At 47.8% G+C, this 13,367-nt stretch overlaps 1 protein-coding gene and 1 pseudogene across 1 annotated transcript; both read left to right on the top strand.

The window, feature by feature from the left end:
- The first annotated feature begins 739 nt into the window (after positions 1-739).
- On the top strand, positions 740-1,391 carry LOC140897218 (olfactory receptor 6C76-like; annotated as a pseudogene).
- A 10,689-nt stretch (positions 1,392-12,080) lies between these two features.
- Positions 12,081-12,992, top strand: LOC140897217 (olfactory receptor 11L1-like). Its single transcript, XM_073309613.1, has one exon. The coding sequence runs from the start codon at positions 12,093-12,095 to the stop codon at positions 12,990-12,992; it is 900 nt and encodes a 299-aa protein (XP_073165714.1). The 5' UTR covers positions 12,081-12,092.
- Positions 12,993-13,367: the final 375 nt, after the last annotated feature.

The following is a 13,367-nucleotide window of genomic DNA, read 5'->3' as shown; positions in this document are numbered from 1 at the left end:
CCCTACCCTTTCCAAAAACTTCCTAGATTGTCTGTGCACCGCTGTATTGCTCTCCCAGCAGATATCAGGGTGATTGAAGTCTCCCATGAGAATCAGGGCCTGTGATCTAGTAACTTCAGTTACATTTTTCTTTTTTTCCTTATTTTTAAGTCTAGTCCAAACATTTCTATCAAAACTGGTTTTTGACAAAAAATTGGGTTTTCAACTAACATAAAAAATTGTGGTAAGTGTCTGCTGTCTGTGGAAAATTTTTAACTTTTCATTGAGGAAATAAAATTTCCTCTCTCCCTCACACCCTCAAAAGAATTGAACATTTCCACAGGGAAACAATTCCATCCAGCTTTGCTCTTTTAAAATTTTTTGTCTAAAATTTTCTCTCTTCCACTTTCTTTCCTCTTCTCTACTCTTCCGTTTTTCTTCTTTTCTTTTCTCCTGTTCATCTAACACATTGTTCCCTATTCCCACCATCTTCCCTCTGCCCCAACACAGAAAGCTCCTATGTAACCAAGCAGAACCAAACCACAGTGACTGAATTCATCTTCGTGGGCTTCCTCTACCCCCATCATCTGGAAATGCCTCATTGCTGTTGGCTTCCTGGCCTCTTACCTGCTGATCTTATCTGGCAATATCATGATCATCGCCATCATCCTCTTAAAGTGTCACCTCTACAGCCCCATAAACTTCTTCCTCTGAAAACTGTCGCTTGGAGATCCTTATTACATCTTCCGTCCTACCCAAGATGATAGCCAGCTTCCTGAGGGGTAACAGGGCCATCTCCTACCTGGCTTGCATTGCTCAATGCTACTTCTACTTGTTTCTGGGCTGAAGCAAGTTTGCCTTGCTGGCCGCCATGTCCTATGACTGCTACGTGGCCATCTGTGACCCACTGTGCTACACCACATTCATGAATTCTCAGCTCTGCCTCCAGCTTGGTTTGGGGGTAATGGGCATCAGGGTTCCTGTCCCCCATCATCCCCACCATCCAGGTCATCACCCTGCCCTTCTGAAGTGCCAACCGCATTGACCACTTCTTTTGCGATGACATGGCCTTGGTCAAGCTGTCCTGTGCGGATATGAGCTTTGTGGAGCTGGTGAGTTTCATGGCTTCCTCTGCCATCCTGTTGGGATCCTTGATCCTTATGGTGGTGTCCTACACCTACATTGTTGCCACCGTCCTCAGGATAACATCCCCCAGAGGACGCAACCAGGCCTTCTCCACCTGCTCCTTCCACTTCATCATCATCACCCTGGGCTACGGCAGATGCATCTTCATGTATGTCCAGCCTCCGGGAAGCGATGCCTTGCTCAACAATCTGGTGGCCCTGCTCAACACAGTGGTGACGCCTCTCATGAACCCTTTCATCTTCAGCCTGAGGAACAGCCTCCCATAAGCCCCTTCATCTTCAGCATGAGCAGATTAAAGATGCCCTGAGGGCCATCTTGAAGAGAAGCGTGAACTTCTAAAGGAATCATCTTCACTTCTGAATGGGTTTTGTGAGTGGAAAAGAAGGGGAAATTAAACAAGAGTAATAGGATGATAGAAACCATTCTTTCCCTCCAAGAAAACCAATTATCTATCTATCTATCTATCTATCTATCTATCTATCTATCTATCTATCTATCTATCTATCTATCTATCATAGAATCATAGAATATCAGGGTTGGAAGGGACCTCAGGAGGTCATCTAGTCCACCCCCCTGCTCAAAGCAGGACCAATCCCCAACTAAATCATCCCAGCCAGGGTTTTGTCAAGCCAGACCTTAATTGTCAAGCCTGACTATCTATCTATCTATCTATCTATCTATCTATCTATCTATCTATCTATCTATCTATCTATCTATCTATCTCTTGCAATATGCAGTGTTGTGTTAATGGGCCATTTCGCCTTCAACAATATCTTAGAATATGTGCTAACTACTTATTCTAAACTATCTGTTTGATCTTGTATTTAGCTGTGACACTCTGAGTACCTTTCTCAGACCCAAGGAAGAACTCTATGTAGCTCAAAGGCTTGGCCATGTCTATATTATATTACCAAATTAAGTTGACCTAACTTATGTCGGCATACTTTTGCCACAGTAATTACATCACTAGTGCGTGTTTAAACTTTGCTTCTTGTATAGTCGGTGCGCGTCCTCAGCAGGAGTGCTTGTATTGATTGTACTGCTATGTGCAGCATTGTGGAATAGCTCCTGAAAGGCAGTAATAGTCGACATAAGCAAGGCAGTGTCTACACTGATGGTGCATCAACCTAACTACATCAACTTTGACTCTACACTGCTCATGGAGGTGGAGTTGTTAATTCAATGTAGTGGGTCAGTTAAGTCAGCTGGGAGTGAAATTTAAGAGTAGACGCTTCCATAGTTAGGTCAACAAAAGCTACCTTGTGTTGACCTAATGCTATAATGTAAACCACACCCTTATCTGTCTCGCCCACAGAAGTAGGTCCAATAAAGGATATTGCCTCACCCACTTTGTCTCTCTAATATCTCTTGCAAGGTCTTTTGTTAATAATACTTAGTCCATAGATAGCAATTTACATATAACCATCTAAAAACACTTTACAAACATTGATAAGTAACATTCCCGTCACTTGACAGATGGGGGAAACTGAGGCAGAAGGTTGTGAAGTGACTTCCCAGAAGCCTCAAGAATATAACCCTTTGCTTTTGATTGCCAGTCCTGTGAGATAGTCACTAAGTTAGCTGAACTCCCATCCTGGTCAAGCAATAAAACAAGTGGAATTATAATACTTTTTTTCCGCTTTAGGCGAAATAGGCTATTCTCTATAGGATAGGGACCTGTGAACTCCCCCTTCTGACCAACACAAATCCCCATCCATGCAGAGACTGGAACATTGGAGGCTCAAGGTCACATATGCTCATCTCTGCCAAGGAGAGCCCAGCCAGGACACAGAATCTGGCCCACAGATTTCAGTGCTCATCTGTAGAGTAATAACTCACCTGATTAGATTGAGTGTGTCGGGATCGATTCCCAGCCCAGGGGAAGGAACCGCTAGTTCAAATGGTTTACCGCTACCCCTAGGGCCCCTGGTCTGGGACTCAGAGTAGAGGGTGGACTCAGAGTAGAGGGTCCCTCCCTCTCCACTCCCCTCCTCTAGGACACTAGTGGGGCAGTTAATACCCCAGTTCAGGGTCAAGAAACGGTGCCCTGAACCCCCCCAAGAAGAAAAAGCGTGAGACCCATCATAGTAGTTCCGGCAATTTGCCACACATGGTGTCAGGGGTGGGATCTACGTGCTGAGGACTTTAACCAGGGTTAGCCAAAACCCTCCCATCCCTAAGATGGATGACATGGTCAAGGCCCTAATACAAGCCATTAGCAGGAGGCTACCCGGGTCCAAGCAACCGCCCAACAGGGGGCAACTCGGATGCAGCAGGAGACTAATCATCTGTTGATGAGTCAGGCTGCCCAGGACCAAGGCCTGCTCCAAGAGTTGGTGAACCAGATGAAGGCCCTTATGGAGCTGAACCACAACTGCGATGGGACCCGGACCATAAGGGCCAGCCACTGTCTACAGAAAATGACACGGGAGGATGATGTGGAGGCATACCTCTTGTCTTTTGAAAGAGCAGCCCTGAGGGATGCCTGGCCCCGAGATCAGTGGTCTGATATCCTCGCCCCATTTCTGTGTGGGGAGGCCCAGAAGGTCTACTATGATATGGCCGCGGAGACTGCAGCAGATTACCCCCAGCTGAAGGCAGAGATCCTGGCCAGATCCGGAGTAACGACGGTGTTGCGAGCCCAGAGGTTCCATGAGTGGCAGTATACAGAGGACAAGACACCCCGATCGCAATTGTTTGACCTGATCCACCTGACCTGGAAATGGCTGTGCCCTGAGGACCTCAGCTCTGAGAAGATGATGGAGCTCCTGGTACTGGACCAGTATATGAGGGGGCTACCACCAGACCTCACCTATGATGAGTTGGTCTCCCTCGTGGAAAGACAGCTGGCAGCCCGCGAACTGTTCCAAACCACAGGGGGTGAGACACAGTAAACCAGGAAGCCAGTCCCAAACTCAAGGACCCGGACTGTCAAGAACTCCAGAACCGTAACTGGAAGGAAAGACATTGAGGAATGGCCCGAGGCCAAGAAGGGACCTGGGGGTTTGGGAAGAGAGGGCTGGGTGGGCCGGCCAAATAGCCCCAGGCAGAGGGTGGCAACTGGAATAAGGGGGCAGTGTTACGAGTGTGGAGAATTGGGGCATATAACAGCCCAATGCCCCAACAGGGAAGAGCCTATGCAATGTAATCTGGGAGATCACGGGGAGCAATGTGGCCTAATCGGCCTGGTAGGGGTCGCAATGACCTCGCATGGGTATACAAGATCAGTAAAAATGAATAGTATTGAGATCATAGCATTAGTAGATTCTGGGAGTGCTGTCACGCTGGTCTCGGGGAAGTTGGTGGGGCAAGACCAACTAACCTGGGCCAAAAACACAGGGGTAACGTGCGTTCATGGCACTGTAAATTTCTACCCCACAATCCCAGTACGGATTGAGATCCAGGGGAATACTACCAGGGTGACTGCAGGGGTAGTCCCCAGGCTCCCCTACACTGTCTTAATTGGTAGGGACTTCCCCGGGTTTGAGAGCTTACTCCCACCATTAGAGCCAGGGGAGGGTAGCAACCCCGCGGGCTGAGAGGGAGGCACCTACAGATAGCCTCACGCCAACGTTTGACAAATTTGCCCCAGAGTTATTCTCATCCCCCGGAAAACCCTGAAAGTCTAGGCGGGAAAGGAGGGCAGATAAAAGATTAGGGACCAGGATTCTAGCAGAGAACGAGAAAACCTCCCTTGTTGATAGGTGAACCCGTTCAGGAGGCCAGGAGATAATTCAGGCCAGTGAGGACTCGGAGGTGGTTCCCAGCCCAAGTAGGGCAACCCAGGGGGCAGAGTAGAAACAGATCTCTTGGAATTAGGTCAGATCGGTACCACACATGAGAATTTCGGGCAGGACCAAACCAATGACCCGCTATATGCAAATGTAAGGGAGGAGTTAGTGGAAGTAAATGGTGTACCCGTGGAAGGAAAGACCAAAGGTCCAAGGCCATATTATGTGCTCAAACGCGATCTGTTGTACAGGATAGCACAAATACGAGGGGAAGAAGTGGAGTAACTCTTAGTCCCACGGAAACACACAAGGGCAGTACTAGAGTTAGCTCACAGTCATCTATTTGGGGGACATCTAGGAGTAGACAAGACACTGAACAGAGTTCTAAGAAGATTTTATTGGCCAGGAATACGTGCAGAGGTCCAGCGCTATTGTGCCTCTTGCCCTGAATGCCAATTGCATAGCCCCCGACCTCACTTGCGGGCCCCATTAGTACCTTTGCCTATTATTGAAGTCCCTTTTGAGAGGATAGCCATGGACATAGTGGGCCCACAGGAAAGATCAGCATGGGGCCACCGAAATGTACTAGTCATCTTTGACTATGCCACGTGATATCCAGAAGCCATTCCTTTAAGAAACCCCACATCCAAGATAATAGCAAAAGAACTACTCCAGGTTTTTGCCAGAGTGGGCATCCCTAAGGAGATCCTGACAGACCAAGGACCCCTGTTCATGTCAAAATTAATGAAAGACTTATGTACCCTGCTCAGCATCCAGGCCATACAGACCTCAGTCTACCATCCACAAACAAATGGACTGGTCGAGTGGTTTAACCGTACCTTTAAAGGTATGATCTGGAAGGTGGTAGCACAGGACGGAAAAGACTGGGATACCCTTCTACCGTATCTAATGTTTGCTATACGGGAAGTCCCCCAGACGTTTACTGGTTTCTCTCCCTTTGAACTACTATACGGACGCCACCCATGCGGAATATTAGATATTGCCAAGGAAGATTGGGAAGAACAACTTGATCCAGGAAAGAATGTCATTGAGCACGTGACACAGATGAGAGAGCGAATAATTCGAGTAACCCCTATAGTATGAGAACATTTGGAAAAAGCACAAGAGGCCCAGTGGAAATATTACAACCATTGGGCGAAAGTACGGAGATTTCAGCCGGGGGAACGGGTGATGGTGCTAATGCCGACAGCAGAAAGCAAACTCCTGGCCAGCTGGCATGGATCATATGAGATAGTGGAAGCCATTGGGGAGGTGGACTATAAGGTCAGACAGCCAGACCGCCGAAGGCCAGAGCAAATCTACCACATCAACTTACTGAAGTCCTGGCGTGACCGAGAGACGTGCCTGGTCATTCGGGGAGCTCCACCCCAGACAGACGACCAACAGGGGCAGGTGAAGATATCTCCTGAGTTAACTCCAGAACAACGAACAGAAGTCATTGATATGATCCAACTAAACCAGGATGTGTTCTGTACACAGCCGGGCCGTACGACACTGGTCCAACATCATATTATCACCAGTCCTGGAGTAAGGGTGACGATAAGACCATACCGAATACCGGAAGCTAAAAGGGAAGAAATTAGGATAGAAGTGAAGAAGATGCTGGAACTCGGGGTTATTGAAGAATCCCACAGCCAGTGGTCCAGCCCTATCATCCTAGTCCCCAAGTCTGACGGCACCTGTTAAGGGGCTTATTCCTTCACCCACTTACTTCCCTGGTCCTTCTCGCATGAACAGAGAGCAACAATACCCGAAGTCCAAAGGTGCAAACAATTCAATGTTTATTGGGGTGAACTTCCAGCAAGCATGATTCCAGTTTCCTTCCTTAGTGTCCCCCTTCCCAGCTCTGACACCACAGAGCCTTACCTGTGTCCCTGTTCCCATTCCTGCCCTTAGCTAAACATGATTCCAATTTCTCCACCCCCATTCCTTGTTCCCATTCTCCCACCCCCCACATACACACTTCCTGATTGATTGCAGACTATATAGTAAAACTTGAGTTCTGCTTAGCTATACCTTAACCAATCATTTTACTGAAATTTAACTAACCAAGGCTAACATATTGTAACATGATTATTTAACCAATTATATCCCACCACCTCAATTAGTTTACACCCAGCAAAATTAATTATACAGCAGACAGGAACAATCACAGAACCAGACACAGATTATACAGACAAAGAATAGCAAAGTGGGAACTATAATGACAAAACAATACTGAAGTGAGGATTTCACATCCCAGCTATTGATAAGTGAGTTCTTGCCAGACAGGATGTTATCAAACTAAGTTTCCTTTTACATCTTCTAGGCACTTTCCTTTCTCTGGAGGCGATGGGCATTATCAGGACAGGATTGTATTCCTAACAGGCCAGTAGCACCTGATTTCAGTGTGACGGGTTTGGAACGTGAGGATGTGACCATTTGCTTCGCAGCGTATGGCTGCCTCTGCTGCTTAGCCAGAGGCCTTAGCCTAAGAACAGGGCCTCAGACTGTCACAGTAAGAGAAGGACCTTACACAGGCAGACAGTGATTTTGATTCTTTCTTTTATACCTCTAGAACTAGTTAAGTGATAAGAATACACCTAAATTCTTAGAGTATATGCCTTTACAGACAGGCCTGAATATCTATATCCTAACAGCATCCTGAGATTTTGCAATGACTTCCAGAAGTTGAATGAAGTATCCCAATTCGATGCCTATCCGATACCACGCATTGACGAGCTAGTTGATCAGTTAGGCAAGGCCTGATTCCTAACCACTCTGGACCTGACCAAAGGATATTGGCAAATTTCCCTGGTCAAGAATGCCAAGGAAAAGACTGCCTTCTCTACACCCGATGGCCTGTTCCAATACGTTGTCCTCCCTTTTGGACTCCATGGGGCCCCTGCAACATTCCAACGACTTATGGACAAATTGATGCTACTCCATGCCAAGTATACCACCGCCTATCTAGACGACATAGTTATCCATAGCCCTGACTGGGAAACGCACCTAAGAAAAGTAGAAGTGGTGCTAGACACCCTGCGGAAGTGAGGCCAATCCTCTCAAGTGCGTGATAGGACTAGCTGAGGCCAGATACCTCAGGTATGTAGTAGGGAGACGTTTGGTGAAACCCCAATGGAACAAAGTGGAGGCAATACAAGGTTGGCCTCGACCAGTCCGCAAAAAGCAGGTCAGAGCGTTTCTAGGGATAGTAGGATACTATATGAGCTTCATCCCTCATTTCGCCACAAGACTCGGGGCCCCGAGATAGTAAAGTGGACTGATGTGGCAGAATGAGCATTTGCAGATTTAAGGACCGCCCTTTGCTGCCATCCAGTACTCATAGCCCCAGACTTCGAGAAGGAATTCATCCTACAAACAGATGCCTCGGAGGTAGGGCTAAGAGCCGTCCTTTCGCAGATGGTAGGTGAGGAGGAACACCCGATCTTGTACCTCAGCTGGAAACTCCTCCCCAGGGAACAAAAGTACACCATCATTGAAAAGGAATGTCTGGCAGTAAAATGGGCTATGGAGACTCTCCGCTACTACCTACTGAGGCGGCAGTTTACCCTCGTGACAGGCCACGCCCCACCCCAGTGGATGCACAGAAACAAGGAGAAGAACACAAGAATGACTAGGTGGTTCCTATCCCTGCAGCCCTTCCATTTCCAGGTACAGCACAGGGCCGGAAGCCAACACGGCAATGCTGATGACCTAAGACGACAGCACTGCCTCTCGTCCCAAGTAGCCCAACCCCATGGTGTTGAGCGGTGGGGCGGGGATATGTGATACAGCATGGCCAGAGGGCAGCAGGAGAGTGTTAGAAGGGAGCCTTATTCCCTGTAGAGGGAAGAAAGTTTGCTATCGATTAATTAAAGCACCTGAAGCCAATTAAAGCACGTGAAGCCAATTAGAGCACCTGAAGTCAGTCACCTGATAACCCCCCCCTGCTTCAATCAAGAGGAGGAGTTGAAGCAGAGTGGATTGGTGTTGGAGCAGAGAGCAGTTTGGAGGGAAACAGAGGAGAGGTTGGCGAAGTGCTGTGGTGGGCTAAGAAGACAAAGACCCTAGGTAAAGGGACATGTGGTTTGTGCAGTGGGAGGGCAGGAAGCCCCACAAGCTGAAGGGAAGGAGAGGGGAGTAGCCCAGGGGAAGGAACTGCTAGTTCAAGTGTTTTACCGCTACCCCTAGGGCCCTGGCCTGGGACCCGGAGTACGGGGCAGGCCCGGGTCCCCCCCTCTCCACTCCCCTCCTCTAGGACACTAGTGAGGCAGTTAATACCCCAGTTCAGGGGCAAGAAATGGCGCCCTGAACCCCCCCCACCCCCGCCCAGAAGAAGAGAAAGCTTGAGACCCATCATAGTAGTGCTGGCAATTTGCCACACAGATATTTTTTTTTAAAGGAAGTTTAAGATTGGGATTCTATTTGGAGTGTTCTCATTGTAGTGTTACACAAAAGGCCATCTTCCAGAACAGTCCATGGGCCCAGCCCTGTTCCCACAAAAATGAAAAGCAAAACTCCTGTTGACTTCAACAAGAGCAACCTCAGAGTCTGTTACTTCTATACAAAGAAAATTCCATTTCTCTTCTCTACTGCGTGTCCTGTCTGGCAGCTCTTGGTCATATTAGCAGTCACACTGGAGTGTGTGCATGGGTGTGAATGACTTTAGTGTGTAGGAATTTGGTGTGACTGGTTACTGTGTGTGTCACACTTCCCAGGGGTTTCCAGGATTGCGAGGCACCTGGCTACCACTTGCCTTGAGTGTGAAGAAGGCTTGCCTGTACTTGCTGGGGTCAACTGTGTGACCCCAGCAGCCTCTAGCAACTCAGGGCCTCCGCAGACATTGCTCTCCCTTCACGGGCTAGTGATAGGCATTTGCCAACCCACGAGCCCTCCTATCCTCCAACCCCTTTTCCAGTGCACACTCCCCAAATTCACAGCTCCGTGAGTCCCAAAGGGACAGTGCCCACTTACCTCAGATTCATGCTCTGCTCAACACACCGCACCTGGATATATTTACAGTAAAAGCACGAAGAAGTTTATTTAACAAAGAACAGAGACTGAAGAAGAAGCAAGTTTGCAGGTTATTTTGTGTATTTGAAAGCTTTGTTTAATTTTTACAGATGTGGTTTTGTCTAATAAATATGTGTGTGTGTGTGAGAGAGAGAGTTTTGTGCATAATACTTTTGTCTGTGTCCTTAGAAGATAGATGGACCGGTATGTTACACATTTGTGTGTGTATGACTTTGTATGGGTGAGATATTTGTGTGTCCATGTTTGTATAGGTAGGCTAGATTTGGGCATGTGGGTTGGAAGAGTGAGTGTGTGTGTGTGTGTTGGGGGTGGGGGGAGGAATAGGGTGCATTGGCAAATGAACGTATCTGTGTTACATAAAAGACCCAGAAATATATTTAAAATGAGAAATATTAATTAATGAATAGTTCAGTTAGTGCCATGAGTAGCGAACACAAACAGGCTTGGAAGAATTCAGACTGAGGCTGTGTCTACAAGACAAGGACATTTGTGTAGCTATGCTAGTGTAAACCCATGGCAAAGATGCAGTTGACACCAGTGTAAGGGGTTTTTCCGTCAGTGTAGGAACACCACTAGCTACGTTGGCAGAAACAGTCTTGCATCAGCGTAGCTGCCTGAGTTAGGTCTGCATAGCATGTCAGTCACGGGTGTGTTTTTTTCATGCCCCCAACTAATGTAGCTATGACATCCTAACTTCTAAGTTTAGACCAGGCCTTTGGGGAGTGGGGTGTGTGTTGGACATAGATGGAGACGGGTGCTGGATTTGTAGGGTGTATCTGCTTGGGTATATGGCAGAGCTGTTTAGGTGTCTGGGTGAGTGAGGTTTGTTCCTGTGCTTGGCACTGCCATGAATGGTGGGCATACAAGTGATTTCAATGGGAGTTAGGTGGCTAATCAGTGAAGGCAGCTGGAAAATCCCACTAGACACCTGTATGTATCTTTGGGCACCAAAATGTCTGGAAGTTGAAGGTAGACAAATTCCTACATTTTTAATGGGGATAGTAATTAAACATTGGGACAGTTTACCAAGTGTTCTGGTGGATTCTCCATCATGGATAATTTTTAAATGAAGACTGGAATCATTTGGGGGCAGTGCTCTGGCTTGGGTTGTACAGAAGATCAGACTAGATGATCACATTGGTCCCTTCTGGCCTTGGTATCTATGAATCCATATGTCTGAAAATCTCGCCTGACGTGATTTGCATAAGGTCATCCAGGAAAGCAACTGGACACGTGTGGGGACAGAATCCCAGCCTCTTGCCTTGCAGCTTTTCTCAATGGACCATCCACCTGCATCTGCCCCAGTATAATTAAAAGCTGCACAAGTAGGCTAGAATCCCCCTTCTTTCTTGTGGCACTGAGAAGTGGGGCTGGGGAACCCACATCACAGCTTAAACCCTTGTTCGCGTCGCCACATATTACACGAGGGTCTCAGGTCTGGTGGGCACAGTGAACCCAGGACCTCTGGGTTCTGAACCCCTCTGGGCTGAGCTAAAATCCCAAAGGCTGTTAGCTCAGGCTATGGCAGACTCATCCATCTCTGAGGTAAAGTAGGAGCTGGGGAAAATGCACACATCGTATTGTAATTAGGTAGAGCAACAGCAGATACATCCCTCAGTTCTCAGATTCCCAGTGCATTCCCTGGATGTGTCCTACACTCATTATAAATGTCCCAGTTTGGGACAGACAGGCTTCAGGCATGCGGAGAAGCTCAAGTGCTGCTTTGCAACTCCAAACCCCATTCCTGAGTGAAGAGATAGCAGAGACATTGACAATCGTACTGGTGACAATGAGCTGGTATTTAATTGGAGGGCATTAATTTGACACAAGAAGTATCTAGAGTGCATGCAGGGTAAATCTAAGGTACCAGATTCTCACAGAGCATTAGAAATTTTAGCTCTTCATTAATTTATTGATCTACTAAAGAGCACATGCAATTAGATTTTTAACGTCCTATATAATGACTTTTGTGAGGGCAATTTGTCAAAAAACAAAGCCGGTTAGAGCGCTCAGACTCATTATCTATCTATCTATCTATCTATCTATCTATCTATCTATCTATCTATCTCAGTGCCTCTCAGGATTTGGCTCTGCTCTGGAAATCCTCATATTAACATATGTATTTTTTCTCTCATGGATCAAACGGCTGCAAGCACCATGGAAGGGGCTAACCAAACTGAAGTGACTGAGTTCATTCTCATGGGTTTCTCTGCATTCCCGGAGCTGCAGTGGATCCTCTTTGTGATGTTCCTGATCATCTACCTCCTGACAATTGCCACCAACACTTCCATCATTGCCATAGTCAGGAGTTGTCCAAGCCTCCACTGCCCTATGTACGTGTTACTCAGCAACCTCTCTTTCCTGGAGATCTGGTACACCTCAGTGACGGTGCCCAAGATGCTGGCTGGGCTTCTGTTGGGGAACAGGTCAATCTCCGTCCATGGATGCATAACCCAGATGTTTTTCTTCTTCTCCATGGGTTCCACTGAGTTCTTCCTCCTAGCGGTGATGGCGTATGACCGCTACTTGGCCATCTGCCACCCCTTGCGCTACTCCACCATCATGTGTAACATCTTGTGCCTCAAGCTGTCGGTGGTTGCTTGGGTGTCTGGCTTCCTGGCCTCCTCCGTCCTCACCGTGGCCGTGTCCAGGCTGTCGTTCTGTGGACCCAATGAGATTGATCACTTCTTCTGCGACTTTGTCCCCCTGGCCAAGCTTTCCTGCTCAGACACGCATCTCAGCAAGCTCGTGTGCTTCACCCTGACATGGGCCATAGCCGGGAGTTCCTTCCTCCTCACCGCCAGTTCCTACAGCTGTGTCATATGGACAGCATGGCGGATGCCTTCAGAGAGTGGTCTCCAGAAAGCTCTGACCACATGTGGTGCCCACATTGCGGTCACAGGCATATTCTATGGCTCAGCCCTTTCTATGTATGCCCGGCCGCCTGTGATGGAGTCCTCTGACATGGACAAGGTGGTGTCATTCTTCTACTGTGTCCTGACCCCACTGCTGAACCCCATCATATACACCCTACGGAACAACATGGTGAAGGAGGCACTGAGGAAACCAATGACAACCTCAGGATTATTTAGGGCCTAAGGAAGAACTTTCCCCAGGTGGCTTCATTATGTGGAGGGGTACCAGGAACTACATCAATCACAAACCTCGCTGAGGTTGGGTGGGAAGCACCCTTCAGTTAGGATGAGTTCATCAGAAGCCTCCCACCTAAGGCAAAAGGAGGTTGTGATCCTGCCCAGGAGTTTGGACTGAGTGAATGGAGGGTTGATGATGAGTATTGTTTGTGTATTGTGTGTGTGTGTGTGTGTGGAGGGGAAAGAGTCCAGGGGAGAGGGGGAGGGGAATGCAGAACACACAGAAACTCATAACATACAGGAACAGAAAGAGAAGCAGAGGCAAAAAAGCAAGAAAGCCAAGCAGTAGCCCGTGAGCCTATTGAGACCCTGGGAAAAGCTA

Source organism: Lepidochelys kempii, chromosome 13 (assembly GCF_965140265.1).
Source record: "Lepidochelys kempii isolate rLepKem1 chromosome 13, rLepKem1.hap2, whole genome shotgun sequence".
Taxonomy (NCBI): Eukaryota; Metazoa; Chordata; order Testudines; family Cheloniidae; genus Lepidochelys; species Lepidochelys kempii.
The sequence above is the reverse complement of the archived record's forward strand: the minus strand, read 5'-3'. Positions and strand labels throughout refer to the sequence as shown.